Genomic DNA, 18,844 nt, shown 5'->3' with positions numbered 1-18,844 from the left:
GCTACAGCAGTGATTTTCAACCTTTTTACCTTGCGGCACACTAAATAAGATTTTGAAATTGCCAAGGCACACCATGAGATCCCCACAGGGCGAAACACATTGGCCCCCACAGGAAAAAACTAATCCTATTGGACCACATATAAAAAACAATCACACTGGTCCCCACAGGTAACAAAAATAAAATACATTGGCCCTTTACATGACAAGAAGAGACCAGTAAATAACAGTTGAACTGGTGGTGGCTGTAAAATGGTTTGGGCATCTCTAGATCTGGGGGCACACTTGAGAACAGCTCAAGGCACACTAGTGTGCCACGGCACAGTGGTTGAAAAACACTGAGCTACAGTAACCTGCATTGCTAGCATCCCCAGCTTCAAGCTATTCAGCTAACCTGCATTGCTTGCATCCCTAGCTTCAAGCAATCCAGCTATCCTGCACTGCAGGTGTCCCGAGCATCCAGCTATCCTGTACTTCTGGTATCCCCATCATCCAGCTATCCTGCACTGCTGGTATCCCTAGCATCAAGCTAATCAGCTAATCTGCATTGGCAGCATCCCCAGCTTCCGGCTATCCAGCTATCCTGCACTGCTAGTATCCCAAGCCTCTAGCTATCCTGCACTTCTGGCATCCCCAGTTTCCATCTTTTCAGCACTTCTGGTATCCCCAGCTTACATCTATCCAGCACTGCTGGTAACCCCAGCATCTAGCACTGCTGGTATCACCAGCATCCATTTATCCAGCACTGCTGGTATTCCCAGCATCCAGCTATCCTGCACTGCTGGTATTCCCAGCATCGAGCTATCCTGCACTGCTGGTATCCCCAGCATCCAGCTATCCAGCATTGCTGGTATCCCCAGCATCCAGCTATCCTGCACTGCTGGTATCCCCAGCATCCAGCTATCCTGCACTGCTGGTATCCCCAGCATCCAGCTATCCTGCACTGCTGGTATCCCCAGCATCCAGCTATCCTGCACTGCTGGTATCCCCAGCTTCCATCTATCCAGCACTGCTGGTTTTCCCAGCATTCAGCTATCCTGCACTGCTGGTATTCCCAGCTTCCATCTATCCAGCACTGCTGGTATTCCTAGCATTCCGGCTATCCTGCACTGCTGGTATCCCCAGCTTCCATCTATCCAGCACTGCTGGTATCCCCAGCATCCAACTATCCTGCACTGCTGGTATCCCCAGCATCCAGATATCCAGCACCGCTGGTATCCCCAGCATCCAGCTATCCTGCCCTGCTGGTATCCCTAGCATCCAGCTATCCAGCACTGCTGGTATCCCCAGCATCCAGCTATCCAGCACTGCTGTTATCCCCAGCATCCAGCTATCCAGCACTGCTGGTATCCCTAGCATCCAGCTATCCAGCACTGCTGGTATCCCCAGTATCCAGCTATCCTGCACTTCTGACGTCCCCAGCATCCAGCCATTCTGCACTTCTGGCATCCCCAGCACTGCTGGTATCCCCAGCTTCCATCTATCCAGCACTGCTGGTATCCCCAGCATCCAGCTATCCTGCACTGCTGGTATCCTCAGCATCCAGCTATCCTGCACTGCTCATATCCCCAGCATCCAGCTATCCTGCACTGCTGGTATCCCTAGCATCCAGCTATCCAGCACTGCTCATATCCCCAGCATCCAGCTATCCTGCACTTCTGGCATCCCCTGCATCCAGCTCTGCTGGTATCCCCAGCATCCAGCTATCCTGCACTTCTGACATCCCCAGCATCCAGCTATCCTGCACTTCTGGCATCCCCAGCATCCTGCACTGCTGGTATCTCCAGCTTCCATCTATCCAGCACTGCTGGTATTCCCAGCATCGAGCTATCCTGCACTGCTGGTATCCCCAGCATCCAGCTATCCAGCACTGCTGGTATTCCCAGCATCCAGCTATCCAGCACTGCTGGTATTCCCAGCATCCAGCTATCCAGCACTGCTGGTATCCCCAGCATCCAGCTATCCTGCACTGCTGGTATCCCCAGCATCCAGCTATCCTGCACTGCTGGTATCCCCAGCATCCAGCTATCCTGCACTGCTGGTATCCCCAGCATCCAGCTATCCTGCACTGCTGGTATCCCCAGCTTCCATCTATCCAGCACTGCTGGTATTCCTAGCATCCAGCTATCCTGCACTGCTGGTATCCCCAGCTTCCATCTATCCAGCACTGCTGCTATCCCCAGCATCCAGCTATCCTGCACTGCTGGTATCCCCAGCATCCAGATATCCAGCACTGCTGGTATCCCCAGCATCCAGCTATCCTGCACTGCTGGTATCCCCAGCATCCAGCTATCCAGCACTGCTGGTATCCCCAGCATCCAGCTATCCAACACTGCTGGTATCCCCAGCATCCAGCTATCCTGCACTGCTGGTATCCCCAGCATCCAGCTATCCTGCACTGCTGGTATCCCCAGCATCCAGCTATCCTGCACTGCTGGTATCCCCAGCTTCCATCTATCCAGCACTGCTGGTATCCCCAGCATCCAGCTATCCTGCACTGCTGGTATCCCCAGCTTCCATCTATCCAGCACTGCTGGTATCCCCAGCATCCAGCTATCCTGCACTGCTGGTATCCCCAGCATCCAGATATCCAGCACTGCTGGTATCCCCAGCATCCAGCTATCCTGCACTGCTGGTATCCCTAGCATCCAGCTATCCAGCACTGCTGGTATCCCCAGCATCCAGCTATCCAGCACTGCTGGTATCCCCAGCATCCAGCTATCCAGCACTGCTGGTATCCCTAGCATTCAGCTATCCAGCACTGCTGGTATCCCCAGTATCCAGCTATCCTGCACTTCTGACGTCCCCAGCATCCAGCCATTCTGCACTTCTGGCATCCCCAGCACTGCTGGTATCCCCAGCTTCCATCTATCCAGCACTGCTGGTATCCCCAGCATCCAGCTATCCTGCACTGCTGGTATCCCCAGCATCCAGCTATGCTGCACTGCTCATATTCCCAGCATCCAGCTATCCTGCACTGCTGGTATCCCTAGCATCCAGCTATCCAGCACTGCTCATATCCCCAGCATCCAGCTATCCTGCACTGCTGGTATCCCCAGCATCCAGCTATCCTGCACTTCTGGCATCCCCAGCATCCAGCTATCCTGCACTTCTGACGTCCCCAGCATCCAGCCATTCTGCACTTCTGGCATCCCCAGCACTGCTGGTATCCCCAGCTTCCATCTATCCAGCACTGCTGGTATCCCCAGCATCCAGCTATCCTGCACTGCTGGTATCCCCAGCATCCAGCTATCCTGCACTGCTCATATTCCCAGCATCCAGCTATCCTGCACTGCTGGTATCCCTAGCATCCAGCTATCCAGCACTGCTCATATCCCCAGCATCCAGCTATCCTGCACTGCTGGTATCCCTAGCATCCAGCTATCCAGCACTGCTCATATCCCCAGCATCCAGCTATCCTGCACTGCTGGTATCCCCAGCATCCAGCTATCCTGCACTTCTGGCATCCCCAGCATCCAGCTATCCTGCACTTCTGGCATCCCCAGCATCCTGCACTGCTGGTATCCCCAGCTTCCATCTATCCAGCACTGCTGGTATTCCCAGCATCGAGCTATCCTGCACTGCTGGTATCCCCAGCATCCAGCTATCCAGCACTGCTGGTATTACCAGCATCCAGCTATCCAGCACTGCTGGTATCCCCAGCATCCAGCTATCCTGCACTGCTGGTATCCCCAGCATCCAGCTATCCAACACTGCTGGTATCCCCAGCATCCAGCTATCCTGCACTGCTGGTATCCCCAGCATCCAGCTATCCTGCACTGCTGGTATCCCCAGCATCCAGCTATCCTGCACTGCTGGTATCCCCAGCTTCCATCTATCCAGCACTGCTGGTATTCCTAGCATCCAGATATCCTGCACTGCTGGTATCCCCAGCATCCAGATATCCAGCACTGCTGGTATCCCCAGCATCCAGCTATCCTGCACTGCTGGTATCCCCAGCATCCAGATATCCAGCACTGCTGGTATCCCCAGCATCCAGCTATCCAGCACTGCTGGTATCCCAGCATCCAGCTATCCAGCACTGCTGGTATCCCTAGCATCCAGCTATCCAGCACTGCTGGTATCCCCAGTATCCAGCTATCCTGCACTTCTGACGTCCCCAGCATCCAGCCATTCTGCACTTCTGGCATCCCCAGCACTGCTGGTATCCCCAGCTTCCATCTATCCAGCACTGCTGGTATCCCCAGCATCCAGCACTGCTGGTATCCCCAGCATCCAGGTTTCCTGCACTGCTCATATCCCCAGCATCCAGCTATCCTGCACTGCTGGTATCCCTAGCATCCAGCTATCCAGCACTGCTCATATCCCTAGCATCCAGCTATCCTGCACTGCTGGTATCCCCAGCTTCCATCTATCCAGCACTGCTGGTATCCCCAGCATCCAGCTATCCTGCACTGCTGGTATCCCCAGCATCCAGCTATCCTGCACTGCTCATATCCCCAGCATCCAGCTATCCTGCACTGCTGGTATCCCCAGCATCCAGCTATCCTGCACTGCTGGTATCCCTAGCATCCAGCTATCCAGCACTGCTCATATCCCCAGCATCCAGCTATCCTGCACTGCTGGTATCCCCAGCATCCAGCTATCCTGCACTTCTGGCATCCCCAGCATCCAGCACTGCTGGTATCCCCAGCTTCCATCTATCCAGCACTACTGGTATCCCCAGCATCCAGCTATCCTGCACTACTGGTATCCCCAGCATACAGCTATCCAGCACTGCTGGTATCCCCAGCATCCAGCTAACCTGCACTGCTGGTATCCCCTGCATCCAGCTAACCTGCACTGCTGAATAATCATTCTATTATCTTCTAGAGTAAATAAGAAGTGGAATCTGATCGGTTACAATAGGCAACAACCCATCTTAAATAGAACTCCAATCTTAGTAACTAAACCCCTATATGTCTAATATTCTCTCTTCTTTCTTTCTTACTATCACCTGAATGGTCTCTCCCTATCAAATTCATTCCCACTCTCTTATGCTGTATAAGCTTGCCCCCTATTGGTTCCCACCCATTCAGTGAAATAGCTAAATTCTTTCAATAATACAGTACATAGAACAAGTTCAATTAGCCCCGAAAAATGTAACGGGTAGGAAAAATGGGGGTAGCTTGAGCTTTTTTGCTCATTTACTTATTTATTACAGCCCGTTTTTGTGCCTGTTAATATTATCTGTTTTCATGCATTAACAGATATAGGGTACATTTACTAAAGCATCTAAAAATAAATCCATAGAAACCAAAAATGCATTTACCTTTGAATCTTCAGAATGTTAGGCAGCAGTGTCAAACATTTGCGGCTTATTCCCTGAAAATATACATTTTTGGAGTTATCCAGAAATAACTATAATCCCCCAATTGTATGTAAAAGTAATCGCAGCCGGTATCTCTGATCCCTCCATTATATGGCGATGTTGCCAGTGGAAACGGAGATAGCCCCCTGCAGCTACAGCTGGTAGAAGGATCCCCCCGGAACCCTGCCCAGCACTTGTGCGGTCAGCGGAACTGTGCATGCACAGTAGCCCCGGCAGCACTCATGGTGTCGGTAATGCGATTTTGGGTGCTAACATTGCGCCTAGATTGCATTGGAAATTAGATTTTAGATAAATGCCCCCTATATGATCAATAGGGATGTGGGCTGCTCATGGTAATGTGTACATTATAAGCCTCATGGGTTGTGATCCATAAATTCCATATTGCCAGTCAGGCAGTTGCACCACAGTGGGTCTTGCTGGTATTATTATTGTTTATTTATATGGCGCTACAAGGGTTCCACAGTGCCTAACAATACTAAATAATAACATTATAGGATGATAAGAAAAAAGCCTCTATTCTACTGTATATGTTTAACATAGAGATGAGACCTCTGGTATTCACCAGTATGCTATCGGTGTGGAGATTGCAACTCCCCCATTTGCAGCATTTCGCTTGTCCTTTTTTCAAAGATACTGTGAAACATCATTGCACCTGGTACCTCATAGGAGGATCTTTTCTACAGAGGAGAGCACAGGAGTATTGGGGTTGCTATTCTCTGTTTTTACCACTGGAGTGCATAATTATGAATAAAAATGCCTTTCACTGTGCAAGGGTATCAGCACTACTTGCCTGTTTGTTGTTTGTCTCTTTCTTCCAGACTCATTACTAATATGAGCGGTAAACAATGAGACACGCCTTCTGGTTACCTTATAAAAGAAGGAGTAAAAACCATTTTTATAGTGATTATTGCTATGTATTTGGAGTGAGTGAACACTATGGACCCCATTATAAATGAGACATAAGGGGTTAGTCAGACCTGATCGCTGGGCTGCTAATTTGCTTGCCAATGGCTTGCGAAAATTACGCCGATCGTCGATTGCTAGCAAATCCATACGCAATCTAATGATTTTTTCAGTGTGTGCAGTCGTCATTGTCATTTGTAGCATCGTAATACTAAGCACAAAATGCAGCTGCTCATAAGACTCGTTATTAAATGTGGCCTGAAGATTCTTGACAAAAAGTGGATTTATATACAAAGAATTTCATGTAATCTGGAAGAGTCCCATTTTCCAGCCACTCAGCTCCTAACTGCCATTTCTAAAACACAGGCTGTATCATGGCAGCTAGGAGCTGATTGGCTGATCCTTTACCACTCTCCACTTTATCACTTGTTAAGGCTTAATTAATTTGGTCCAATGTTCCATTAAAGTAAATTAACTTTTATTTGGACCCCTAATATATTATTAAACAATAGTGTCCTCATTAGATAATTATTCATGTTTTGTGGATTGTTTTTCAAAATATATCAATTCCACTCGTAATAAATGTATTCTACTCTAGAATCCTTTATAAAGAGACTCAAGACCTTCCTGTTTATTCAAGCAGTGAAAAACTTTTCTGTACTTCATTGTTCCTGTACTGTATTACCTTCATTCTATCTATTAAGTTCCTTGAGTCCTATTGGAGAAAGGGCAATATATAAATAAAATTATTATTAGGATTATTGTGGTGGTGATTATTATTATTATTATTCTGTCTCCTCTGATGATTGACAATATAGCTTTTTGGCAGTTTATGGTCATTTGGTTATTTTTAGGTTGCAGGGAGAGAAGGTTAGGCACTTAGAAGAGTAGTAAGGCTGTGGAGCAGAGAAGTTAGGTTTAGGCTGCAGGATACGGTGCAGTATCACTGGCAATATGGTCGCTGAGCGACCATATTGCCAGCGATTTGTTTGTGCTGCAGTTGATCCCAGGAGCTTGCTCCTGGGATCAGCTGTTTCAATCTGAAACTCCCTTTTCAGAATATCCTGTTCATCAGCAACCATCTCTGATCGCTGATGGAAAGGAGACACTGAGCAATATGTTGCTGAGCAATATATTTCACCGTGTGTACACAGCTTTATAGACTGCAGGGAGGGAGAATTTGGGTTGGGGGGTGGGGCAGGGGTAAAGCAAGTACACTTATACCCCTTTTACACGGCCGCAAAAACATGGGTTTTTCCCTCGTGGACCTGGGTCAGCAGCAGTGTAATAGGGGTCAAGTCAAGGGCGTAACTACAAGTGCAGGGGGTGCAGCTGCTATGGGGCCCAGAGCTGAGAGGGGCCCTCTTAGCCTGTCAAAGTATAATACTCTGTATACATTTTTCAGCAGACAAAGCGCGCCGCGGCTCGCCGATGTGATGGGGATCAGAGGCCGCCGGCAAGAGGGTAGGTCCCGGGGGAAGAGGCAGGGGGTTGCTGCGGGCCCTCCCCTCCTGTCAGAGCGGCCGGGCCCAGGACACTTGTCCCCACAGACCCCTCCTGTCGGCGGCCCTGGTGGGCAGTGTAAGGTATGCCAGGTCTTCCGACCCAGCTCCCATTTACAGCAATGGGGATACCCAACCTCCAGACTGCAGCGTCCTGCGGTCAGTATAGAGGTTGGGCAGGGGCGCGCACAGCCTCCACTGTGGACGCTGTACTGTGCAGACAGCTGCAGAGGTAGGGAAGAGGTGAATGGATGCTGGCTTGCGGTGCACAGATGCTGGTAGCAGCCAGCAGCTTACCTTGGTGCTGTGCTTGCCCCCAGTGCGACGATCAGCGTTCCCAGCGCTTGGAGATGATATCATCTCCAAGTGCCATCCCCGATGCAAATCCCGGATCTGACCTGGCTTGGAACCGTGTTCCAAATACCAGATCAGATCTGGGATTTTGGTGTAAAAAGGGTATTACTGAGATTCACTCTATCCTGTCTGCCAGTCATCCATATGTATCCTGTATTATTATTGCTAATATACAGATAGATAGTACATTGATTAATGATAAAGTGCTGTACACTTAGGTCATGCATAACGTTGCAGATCAATGCCTGCCACGGCCCACGGGATACATATGAATTACCAGTGGACAGGATGCCGGTGGTTAGAATACTAAGGCCGGCATCCTTATAGAGGTAGCTGTCTATGGGGCTGAATGTAATATGTATAATGTATGGATGTATCTCTCTGCACAAGCAGGGACAAGGCCCTGAAAGGAGCCCGTTGCTGTGATGCGCTCAGCCGGGTCCCACTGAAATTATTGTAAAGCGCAACGGAATATGCTGCACTATATAAGAAACTGTAAATAAATAAATAAATTATGCACGATATTGATACATCAGGCAGCATCACATCCTCCCATAAACAGAGCAAGAGGGATTGAAGATTCCGGTACTTGTGTAGTTTCAAGGCGCCAGCATGGTGCTACTTCCGGGTTCTACGCTCACCACAAACTATCGAAAATAAAGTAACTTAACTCCATGCCAACATGGATAGTTCATACCCCCACTATGCATGTTGGCATGGAGTTGATCTTAAATAGCGTGGTGAGCGTAGCGAGCCACCGAGCCCGCAGCGTGGGCGAGCGAAGCGAGCCCCGTAAGGGGACTCAGGGGTAGATTTATTAAGCTCGGTGAAGTGATAAACTGTCTGCTTTTTATCACCGGTCAATCAGCTCCCACCTCTCATTTTTCAAACCAAGCCTGTAACTTCACAGGTAGGAGCTGATTGGCCGGTGATAAAATCCAGACAGTTTATCACTTCACCAAGCTTAATAAATCTACCCCTCAGACCCCATGCTGGCGCCGTGAAACTACACAAGTACCAAGATGTGGTCCCTCCAGGGGTACTTAATGTTTGTTGCTAACCCCCGGAAAACGGGTGTTTTCATGGATTTAGCAGCAAATATTAATTGATAATTAGGTCGTATATCTATATATAATCCATCTATCAGCTAGCTATCTCTCTCTATCTATCTCATACTTGCAATCTGCTTGCACACGGCAGTGACAGGACTGCTCACACTAGAGAACTGGTACAGGCACGCACCAGGACCTCACTCACCTCTACACCTCACACTCACTCACGTGTCACTCAAGAGCCACGCGTGTAGTGACAGAGCTGACCTGCCCCCAGCCCCTGCAGACGGGCTGCCCCCAGCCCTCCTCCCTCTCCCCCCGCAGCCGCCGCTAATCCCCCGGGCCCCGCCGCCGCACACGCTGAATGCGCAGGGCTGCTGCTGAGTGGGCGCTTTATAAGCGCAGCCCCGGGGGGAGAAGCGCTACATGCCCGTCTCTGCCTCACAGTCACACAGCAGCAGCAGCAGCATGGACTTCGCAGTGATGGGACCGGCCTCCATGCTCTCCCTCAGGGGCTCAGCCAAGATCAAGGAGAGGAGGGTGAGTTACTGTACGGGCGGCCGGGGTGTGTCTGTGCCCCTTCTCCTGCACATCGCTGCGTGTGCTGCCGGGGCTCACATCTGTGTGTCATGTGCTGGCTGAAATCTGTGTCGTGTGCTGCCGGGGCTCACATCTGTTTCATGTGTGTATTCACAGAGGACTCCAGTCTCCCACAAGGTGATAGAGAAGAGGAGACGTGACAGGATCAATCGCTGCCTCAGTGAACTGGGCAAGACTGTGCCCATGGCCCTAGCCAAACAGGTCTGTGCCACCCAGCAGCCTATACCCTGCTCATGTCTCATCCACATTCTCACCCACACTCTCTGCCACTTTATCCACACTCTGCTGCCTTATGCCCTCTACCACATGCTTATATTTCATCCACACTGTCTACCACCTCACCCGCTCTCTCTGCCTCCTCACCCTTACACTATCTCGCCTCACCTATACTCTCTGCTGCCCCATGCACACTCTTTACCACTTCTGCCACACCCTTCTGTTTCATCCACACTGTCTACCACCTCACCCGCTCTCTCTGCCGCCTCACCCTTACACTATCTCGCCTCACCCATACTCTCTGCTGCCCCATGCACACTCTTTACCACTTCTGCCACACCCTTCTGTTTCATCCACACTGTCTACTACAACCTCACCCGCACTCTCTGCCACCTCACCCACATTCTCCGCTGCTTTATCCACTCTCCGCCACCTCACCCAAACTCCCTGCAACCTCATCTACACTCTTTGCCACTTCTTACTCAATGCCTTATCAATACTTTGTTACTTTATCCACACTGTTTATTTTAATCTTATGTTTTATCCATACTGACTAATTTTATCAGCAATGTCCTTTTTCTTTTTTTCTCAATACTCTCTCTATAATTTAATATCTTATATTACCAATGTTCTTGCAATTTAAGCAGCATTGTTATACAGGTTGAGCATCACATATCCAAAAATACTTCTGGTCCCAAGCATTTTGGATGTGGGAGACTCATAATTATTCACATCATATAGTGCATTTAGAAAGATCCTACTTTAGGCTAATAGATGCAGTGTAACCCACATGGTATTATATTACAGATTGTATTATCATCGCATATATTCTGGAATTTTATGCCTTTTGTGAGTTTGATAAATGGTGAATAATGTTTATTAATATTTCGAAAACAAATGTTTGTCAGTGCCTCATAAGATAAGTATGTATAATAAATGTAAGTTTCATTTTCAGAACTCTGGTAAACTGGAAAAAGCTGAGATTTTGGAAATGACTGTTCAGTACCTGAGAGCATTACATGCAGCAGATTTTCCTAGGGGCCGAGATAAAGGTGAGATACTGCTGGCTGATTGTCTTATTATGGATAAAATGCAATAATTAGTTAACATTGCTCTATCTTCTCATACTTATGATATACTGTAGCAGAAAACAATGGAGGGAAATGTATAACAGTTTGGAGAGAGATAAAGTAGAGGAGGGTTTGGTACCAACCAACTTCTAATCTGTCACAGCCTATATAATGACAACAAGGAGAGGACTAGTTGGTACTTTACCTCTTGTAAATTTTTCTTTTTCCTAGCTTTGATAAATATTCACCTATTTAAAACTGCATAAGGAAATCATTTGATGCAGTTTCCCAAAATACTTTGTTTCAGTAATAGATAATGTGACACACATGGGTATGTAACCTGCTACAGTTCAAGACACCCAGAAATGGGAGTACTTTATTTCACATGATTTATTTTAGATTACAGAGTTAAAAATAGAAAGGATTATTATTATATAAAATTATCATTTTGTTACGAAACCTAAATGACAATTACCACACATCATTCTGCTGAGCCAGGAGGCCATCATTGATTAGACTGCTCATGATACAGCATATCATAGGGGTGAATAGTGACATTATGTGTCATGTGATCCTCACAAATAACTGTACAGGTGAATACGTGTTCTCTTCTGTGTCAGACATTCATTTATGTCATTGCCTCTCTACAGATCTTCTGTCAGAGTTTGCCAATTATTTCCACTATGGCTATCACGAGTGTATGAAAAACCTTGTTCACTACCTGACCACAGTAGAGAGGATGGAGACTAAGGACACCAAGTACGCTCGAATTGTGGCCTTCCTCCAGTCTAAAGCACACCTGACCACGGAGCCTCTCTTTAGCTCACTGCAGGAGGTGGACATGTCATGTCAGCTGCATTCCTCTCCACCTGATTACCCAAGCCCTGGGGACTCTTCTTTTACACAGAACTCGGGTGCTTCCTTCTCATGGCATGGTGCTACCAGGAGTCCCACACTGAATTACCTCACAGGCCCAGCCACCATGTCCCTGCCATGCACACCACCACAGCAGTCTCAACATAGCAGCTTCTTGTCCCAGATGCAGAGTCTGGACAGACATTACCTCAACCTGCTGGGACACTCCCATCCCAATAGTTTCAGCATGAATGGTGCACAGCATCCTGCTGTCCTGTGACACTGACAAGCAGCACATTACAATTCCTGGGCAGTGTATAAAATGTGAATGCCTTTTATTTCCCATACTGCACCTATGTAATTAAGGACCAAGGGGGTTATTCTGGTTCATTCCTACTGGCAAATTCCATCTCAAATGGACAAAACCATGTGCACTGCATTTGGGGAAGATGTAACTTTTGCAGAGAGAATTAGACTTGGGGTTTTACTTCAAAGTGAGATCTATATTGCAGTGTAAAAATAAAGCAGTCAGTATTTTCCCTAAACAAAATAACTCACCCAAATCTAATTCTCTCTGCACATGTTACATCTGCCCCCCCTGCAGTGCACATAGTTTTGTCCATTTAAGAAGGAATTTGCCAGGAGTGAACCAGAATAATCCCCTAAGCTTGTTACCACATGAGAAACAAATAACTCAAAAGAATATTTTTGCAGCAGGTACTTTTATTACCTTTGTATAATATGCCTTAAGAACCAAAAAGGCAGGTTCTTGTATTTTTTCCCGCTAGTTATTTAGCATTCATTGTCCAAATACACTTCCCTGTATAGCTGCCGTCAGTAGAACCAGGTTGCTTATATCGAGCGGACTAGTAAATGTGCCCCATTAGAGTGTCAGCAGTGTGCACACTTCCCATCTTTAGTTACCTCCAAACATCCGGGATGAAAGAATAAAAATTTAATGACACTTATGACAGAAATATGTGCCAGAACCGTCCACCAGTCTGTTCCTGAGGTCGAATCTTTTATCTCCCAGTTCAGCTGCAGAACCCAATGGTTACCATCATTCCCACTATGTAAATACTTCTTTATATTGTAATATGGTCATTAATTTATTGATACAGTATGCTATACTTTTTCTATGTGGACTGTACAAAGTTATATATATATATTTATACTGTAAAATTGTAATAAAAAGGTTTAAGCTTACTGTTCTGTGGTTGTCTTTCTTATGCAATTATTATCCTACATCTGGCAATAACTATGATAAATAATGTTGTTAGACTAATAACAAACTGATCAATTGAAACTGTTACAGTAGTTGTTGAAGCACAATAATCACAGCATAAACCTGATTCTAAGCACAGTGATCAGCAGACATTACTAGAGGGACTGGATATTTTTAAACTTAACCCCTGTTGTTGAAAAAAATAGTCTAATCATTGTCACGAGCTCAGTAGAAGTGATCCATTATATTGTAGACCATTGGAATAGTTATATACAGTATTATAGGAAATGTACAGTATGTGATCTAGATACATGGCATCTACATACTACTGTTATCCCATTCATATAACAGAATGATGGTAGAAAGTGATCTAAACGTCTAAAAGAAAAAAATAAGCAAAGTGAGAGCTTATACTTTGTATTGCTGATAAAGGGATACAAAATATTTTTCCATTATTATTACTACATATGTAATAGTACTCATGTGTGTGTGTGTGTGTGTGTGTGTGTATATATATATATATATATATATATTTTTTTTTTTTTTACAATTCTTTATTGGTTTTTCTCGGTATACAAATTCATACAATCAACCAGACATTTTAAAAAAATTACTATTCATGGTTATTTACTAATATTTATACCACATCATACAAAAACATAAACACAGATCAAACATACGTGCTTGCAGCTCATCGCCCTATCCATATTGTTTCCTCCTGATGTTTTTTTAACCATTCAAGTACACCAGATCCGATTCGTTGCCAATTCCCTTCTTTTGTACCCCCTTATCAACCTTTAGCTAATGACCTTTTACATTATTACACTGACAGTCTGTTACACCTGGAAAGGCTACCCTATATCTCATATCTATTATACCTTCGACCCATAAAAAAAAAATTTTTTTAAGAAAACACCCTGGGAGAGAAAAAAGAAAAAGAAAAACAGGAATGAAGAGTTATCGAGTACATATATAATACCTTAATAAACCAACTCTTCTATTCATACATCATACGTAATTTACATCACCTCATATAATTTACATCTCTTCGTGCTTGGTTGACTTATACTTTAAAAAACATATAATTTTTGTGCCCTATGGTGTTACTTCTTTCAAATTGCCTCACTATATTTATTCAATTACATTTCATATGATTTACATCACTTTATGCTTAAAGAAACTTATAATTTATATATAATTTTGTGCCCTATAGTGTTATTTATATCAAATTTCCTCGATATCTTTATTCAATTACAATTGATCCCCGATATTAAACCCTAAAACTTTCCATAATCCTTAAATGTGCTTACATTCTATATATGCCTACCGTGTTATACTATATTTCGAATATATCCATTTACCCCAAATAGCGTGAAACTTCCCCACTGCCTTCCCTATAATATACGTATATTTCTCGTGTTCGACTGTACTGTTAACCATACTGATCCAAGCTCGGCTGTCGGGTCCTTTTTGAGCCATCCATGATCTGGCTATTGTTACTTTTGCAATTGCACATAAATTACCAGCCAATTTTTCATCATCTGCTGACATTGCATTATCTGGCCATACTCCCAGCACCAAGCCCATAGGGTTAATACTGGACCTTGGGATTCCAAGGTTTATTAGCACATTCCCCACTTCTTGCCAGTACCCTTGCAGTACTTTGCAACCCCACATTAGGTGCCAGAAGTTACAGCCCATGATCTTACATTTGGGGCATCTATTACAATGGTCTTTTGAGAATTTACTAATCCTGTCTGGCGTATAATAGGTTCTATATAAAATGTTTATTTGTATTTGTTGTATCCTAAGTGATTTGGTGACCTTAGCGGGGACTTGCAGGGTCCTTTTCCAGCTGCTCTCATCTATATCAGGTATGTCGTGCTTCCATTTCAACATCAGATTTACCATGTCGTCTACTGGGGGTCCTTCTTTCAAGAATTTATAGCATCGGGATAGACGTTTACCATTTGGTAATTTTTTCATAAATTTCCTCGTAGGGGACTCAGCAATATTAAGGGGTTTAACCTTATTCTCGTGTATCACAGCACTTCTCAGTTGTGAATATCGAAATAACATATTTTGTGGTAGCTCAAATTCCCCTTGTAGCTGAGTAAACGATTTTATTTCCCCACCCTATATATATATATATATATATATATATATATATATATATATATATATATATATATATATAGAGTAAATAATGTCAAATTATTTTTAAGCATTACATCCAAAACGATTTTTGTTTTTGTTTGAAGAGATGAGATACAGATAAGGTATTCTACAATAACTTACATTTTAATGTAACTTAATTTCTAAGGGCACTTTTTGTCTAAGGAAGGGATAAAATTCATTAATCCAGCACCGGGAGGAAGAGGTCAAGGAGAGGTTTGACCTGCAATTTGTATCTATGAGCTGCCCTCTGACCTGAGAGATGGCTGGTGTCATCCTAAACTCTGCTCTCTCAGCTCCACACAGTCAGTCTCTTGTGTTGTCTTCTCCTTTGGAAAAATTCCCGATGATACTTCTTTCTCACCCTGGATGTAACCACCTTACTTATATACTCCTCATACTATTTCCTGCATCAGGGTCCCATTTTCTGGCTTTCCCATCATATATATGTCCACATAAATCTGTTCTAAATAATTTGTTTCCCACTCCACATTCCCACATCAGTCTGCATTCTTTTGAAAAACTACTTCCTGCAAAACCCTCTCTAAATATTATAGATAGATAGAGAGATATTAGACCTTATCAAGATAAAACAATCTGTCTTGTTATCTTATATCTGCCTGTGCCTGGTGCTGGTTTCTTAAATACGTGGGACCCCTACACATTTTGAGCCCGGGACTGGTTATGCTCAGGAGGGGGGACCTCATGCATTTTTTTTTTTACATTTTCACTTTTAACACATTTTTTTGGACATAACCATGCACAGATCTTACTGACCTGTGCAAGGTTCTGTCAATTTGGTAATGTCAAATAGCGCACCCTATTTGCAAGTTGTATACTTTATAATGGGAAAACATCCGGATGCGAATTGAAGTGTGACAAAAAAAAAATCGACAGCTTGCAGCCATGTCCCCTTCTATTCTGGCCATTTCTGTTTTCTGGGACATTGAATCCCGCCTGCAAATTCTCGGTCGAGCAGACCGAGAACGGGACAGGGTCACAACTGTCGGGCCAGCTTGATAGCTGTGACCCAAGTTTGAATACCCCACTTAACCTATCCGCACCTGAAATTACTATCTCTGGGTGTTTGTTTAAGCAGTCTAGAAACTGATCACATTTAAAATGAAGGTGTCGCCATTGCAGGGAATCAGAATCTTGTTAATTATCTTGCACAATGTAGAATCTGATTTGTATCTACCTAGTTTGTTTAATCACTGTTGTTTCCAATTGTAAAGTGCAACGGAATATGCTGCACTACATAAGAAACTATAAATAATAATAATTATTGCTGGTTTACATAGACAGTATCTCCACATTTCCTATATGAAGGTATGATAAACATCCACTTAAGTATTGACACATTTGCTATGCTATACTACCCTAAATTACCCTGAGATCAGATTTAACCATTTTAAATTTGTCAAAATAGGTGTGAAAATTGGCAAGTAAGCATTTATATTCGTCATAATGACCTGTAATGTTTACCTTATATAGGAAATATAATCTTTTATTACACAACCTTTTTTATTTGAATTTGTGTAACAAATGTGAGCGGCGCTGGCATTTAGCGGATATTTTGCACCTCTCACAGAGATGTTGGCACTCACAGGTTTAATTAGCTGCAGAAGCCACCAGAATAGGACCCAACAGCTCCCGAACATTATTGTGAGAGAAAGCATATTGTGTTTGCACCCTATGGAGGTACAAGCAGGATCTGCCTACAGTAATAGGCAGATAAATGCATGTGAATCCACCCAAATCATTTTATGTAATTAACATGTAAATGTATACATCTATTTGAGTCTGCCAAAAATAAAGCCCTAGTTTCAACATTTATGTAACTTTTTTTTATAGCACTGTTTATTTGTTTCATTGGTACATGTGTGACAAAACTATCACTGCTATTCATTTAATTTATGTTTTACTTATTTTATATAGTTCTTTTGTTCGTGTATTTTTTTTCTCCATGGTGATAATATTGTATTATCCCTCCAGCTTCCCCGTTGGCTTTTTTAGCTATGAGTTCAGTCTCTACTGCTTTAAACCTATATGTTCAACTGGTAGCTGACGGTCTTTGGTGCCCTTTCATACATACTTTACATATATTACTCTGTCTGTCTATGTATAATCTGTCTATCTATGTATGCAGTTGTCAGCTCCTTTTGTATCCACTTGTGTTCATTAGGGAAACTATTTTTTTTTTGTTGCACTAAATAGACAAGCACATTCATACACAATTATTGGTACTTGTGAGTTATCCGGGCGTCCGATTTTTAAATCGGGTCGGATCGGGACATCGCATCGCATCGCATGCGACCATCGGATGCGATGCGATGCGATGACCCGATTTTTCCATAGGAATCAATGTTAAAATGGACTGAGTCCATTTTAACATGGAATTCAATGGGAAAAAGGGTCCTTTTCATACCCCTACTATCCAAGTGGGCATGGAGTTGGATATAAACCTGTGGCGAGCGTAGCGAGCCACCGAGCCCGAAGCGTGGCGAGCGTAGCGAGCCCCGCGAGGGGACACGGAATACCGTCCCCTCGCGGGGCTCGCTTCGCTCGCCACGCTTCGGGCTCGGTGGCTCGCTACGCTCGCCACAGGTTTATATCCAACTCCATGCCCACTTGGATAGTAGGGGTATGAAAAGGACCCCTTTTTCCATAGGAATCATTTTAACATTGATTCCTATGGAAAAATCGGGTCATCGCATCCGATGGTCGCATGCGATGCGATGCGATGCGATATCGCATCGCATCGCATCTGATTGTATGCCTTAACTTAAGGCATACAATCAAAAAATCGGACGCCCGGATAACTCACAAGTACCCAATTATTTAATTTAAGAAATATATATATATATATTGGAAGTCATACTGAACTAATACTGTATGTGCATGCATGAATGATGATAGATATGACAGTGACATAAGTCATTTTGAAAATCATAGAACTGAATGCTTCATTACGTTGTATGACTGTATGTTTTCGAAACCCAACGGCTCAATCCAGCTAAGCAAAAGTTATTAAAAAAATCTTTTTTTTTTTTCCTCTGGTTTGTGAAATAAGAACACAAATATATTAAACTGAAAATTTCTGCCTATGGTAAATACCTGCTCCACTCCTCATAAATAACCCTCTCATGCATGGTGGTGAAGGCATTTGCTCTCAAGTTAATCAACATGAAGTGAAGAGAAAAAAGTAGGAGCGACTAAACCTATTACTTATACTGACCAGATCCTGCTATATATATATATATAGATCTATCTATCTATCTATCTATCTATCTATCTATAGATATATATATATATATATATATATATATATAAGTATCTGCAAATTCAGAAAATAAGCAGTATAGATCTACTTTCTTCCAGTGATGGTTGATTTGTATTATAAATGGGTAAAGTAAAATAATAATTTTTTAATATTTGTTTCAGAAAAGTTTTAAGAGTATTATTATTATCGTTTATTTATATGGCGCCACAAGGGTTCCGCAGCGCCCGACAATACATAGATGAGCAAATAACAATACAGGAAAGATTGTGATTTACAGTAC

At 44.2% G+C, this 18,844-nt stretch overlaps 1 protein-coding gene across 1 annotated transcript; it reads left to right on the top strand.

Moving 5' to 3' along the window:
* Nucleotides 1-9,330: 9,330 nt before the first annotated feature.
* HELT (helt bHLH transcription factor) lies at nt 9,331-13,076 on the top strand. The gene is made up of 4 exons (XM_083156723.1): nt 9,331-9,680; nt 9,837-9,941; nt 10,912-11,008; nt 11,677-13,076. Exons 1-4 carry the CDS (start codon nt 9,567-9,569, stop codon nt 12,159-12,161), a joined length of 801 nt encoding a protein of 266 aa, XP_083012849.1. The 5' UTR covers nt 9,331-9,566; the 3' UTR covers nt 12,162-13,076.
* The last annotated feature ends 5,768 nt before the right edge of the window (nt 13,077-18,844 follow it).

Source organism: Crinia signifera, chromosome 1, assembly GCF_055691185.1.
Source record: "Crinia signifera chromosome 1, ASM5569118v1, whole genome shotgun sequence".
Lineage (NCBI taxonomy): Eukaryota > Metazoa > Chordata > Amphibia > Anura > Myobatrachidae > Crinia > Crinia signifera.
This window is presented reverse-complemented; position numbering and strand designations above follow the sequence as displayed.

Bases quoted from the DNA above. Each gene is read 5' to 3' on its own strand.
- HELT (XM_083156723.1), top strand. From the start codon at position 9,567: ATGCCCGTCTCTGCCTCACAGTCACACAGCAGCAGCAGCAGCATGGAC. The intron at 9,681-9,836 runs GTGAGTTACTGT...GTGTATTCACAG, and splicing joins CCAAGATCAAGGAGAGGAGG to AGGACTCCAGTCTCCCACAA. The intron at 11,009-11,676 runs GTGAGATACTGC...GCCTCTCTACAG, and splicing joins TCCTAGGGGCCGAGATAAAG to ATCTTCTGTCAGAGTTTGCC.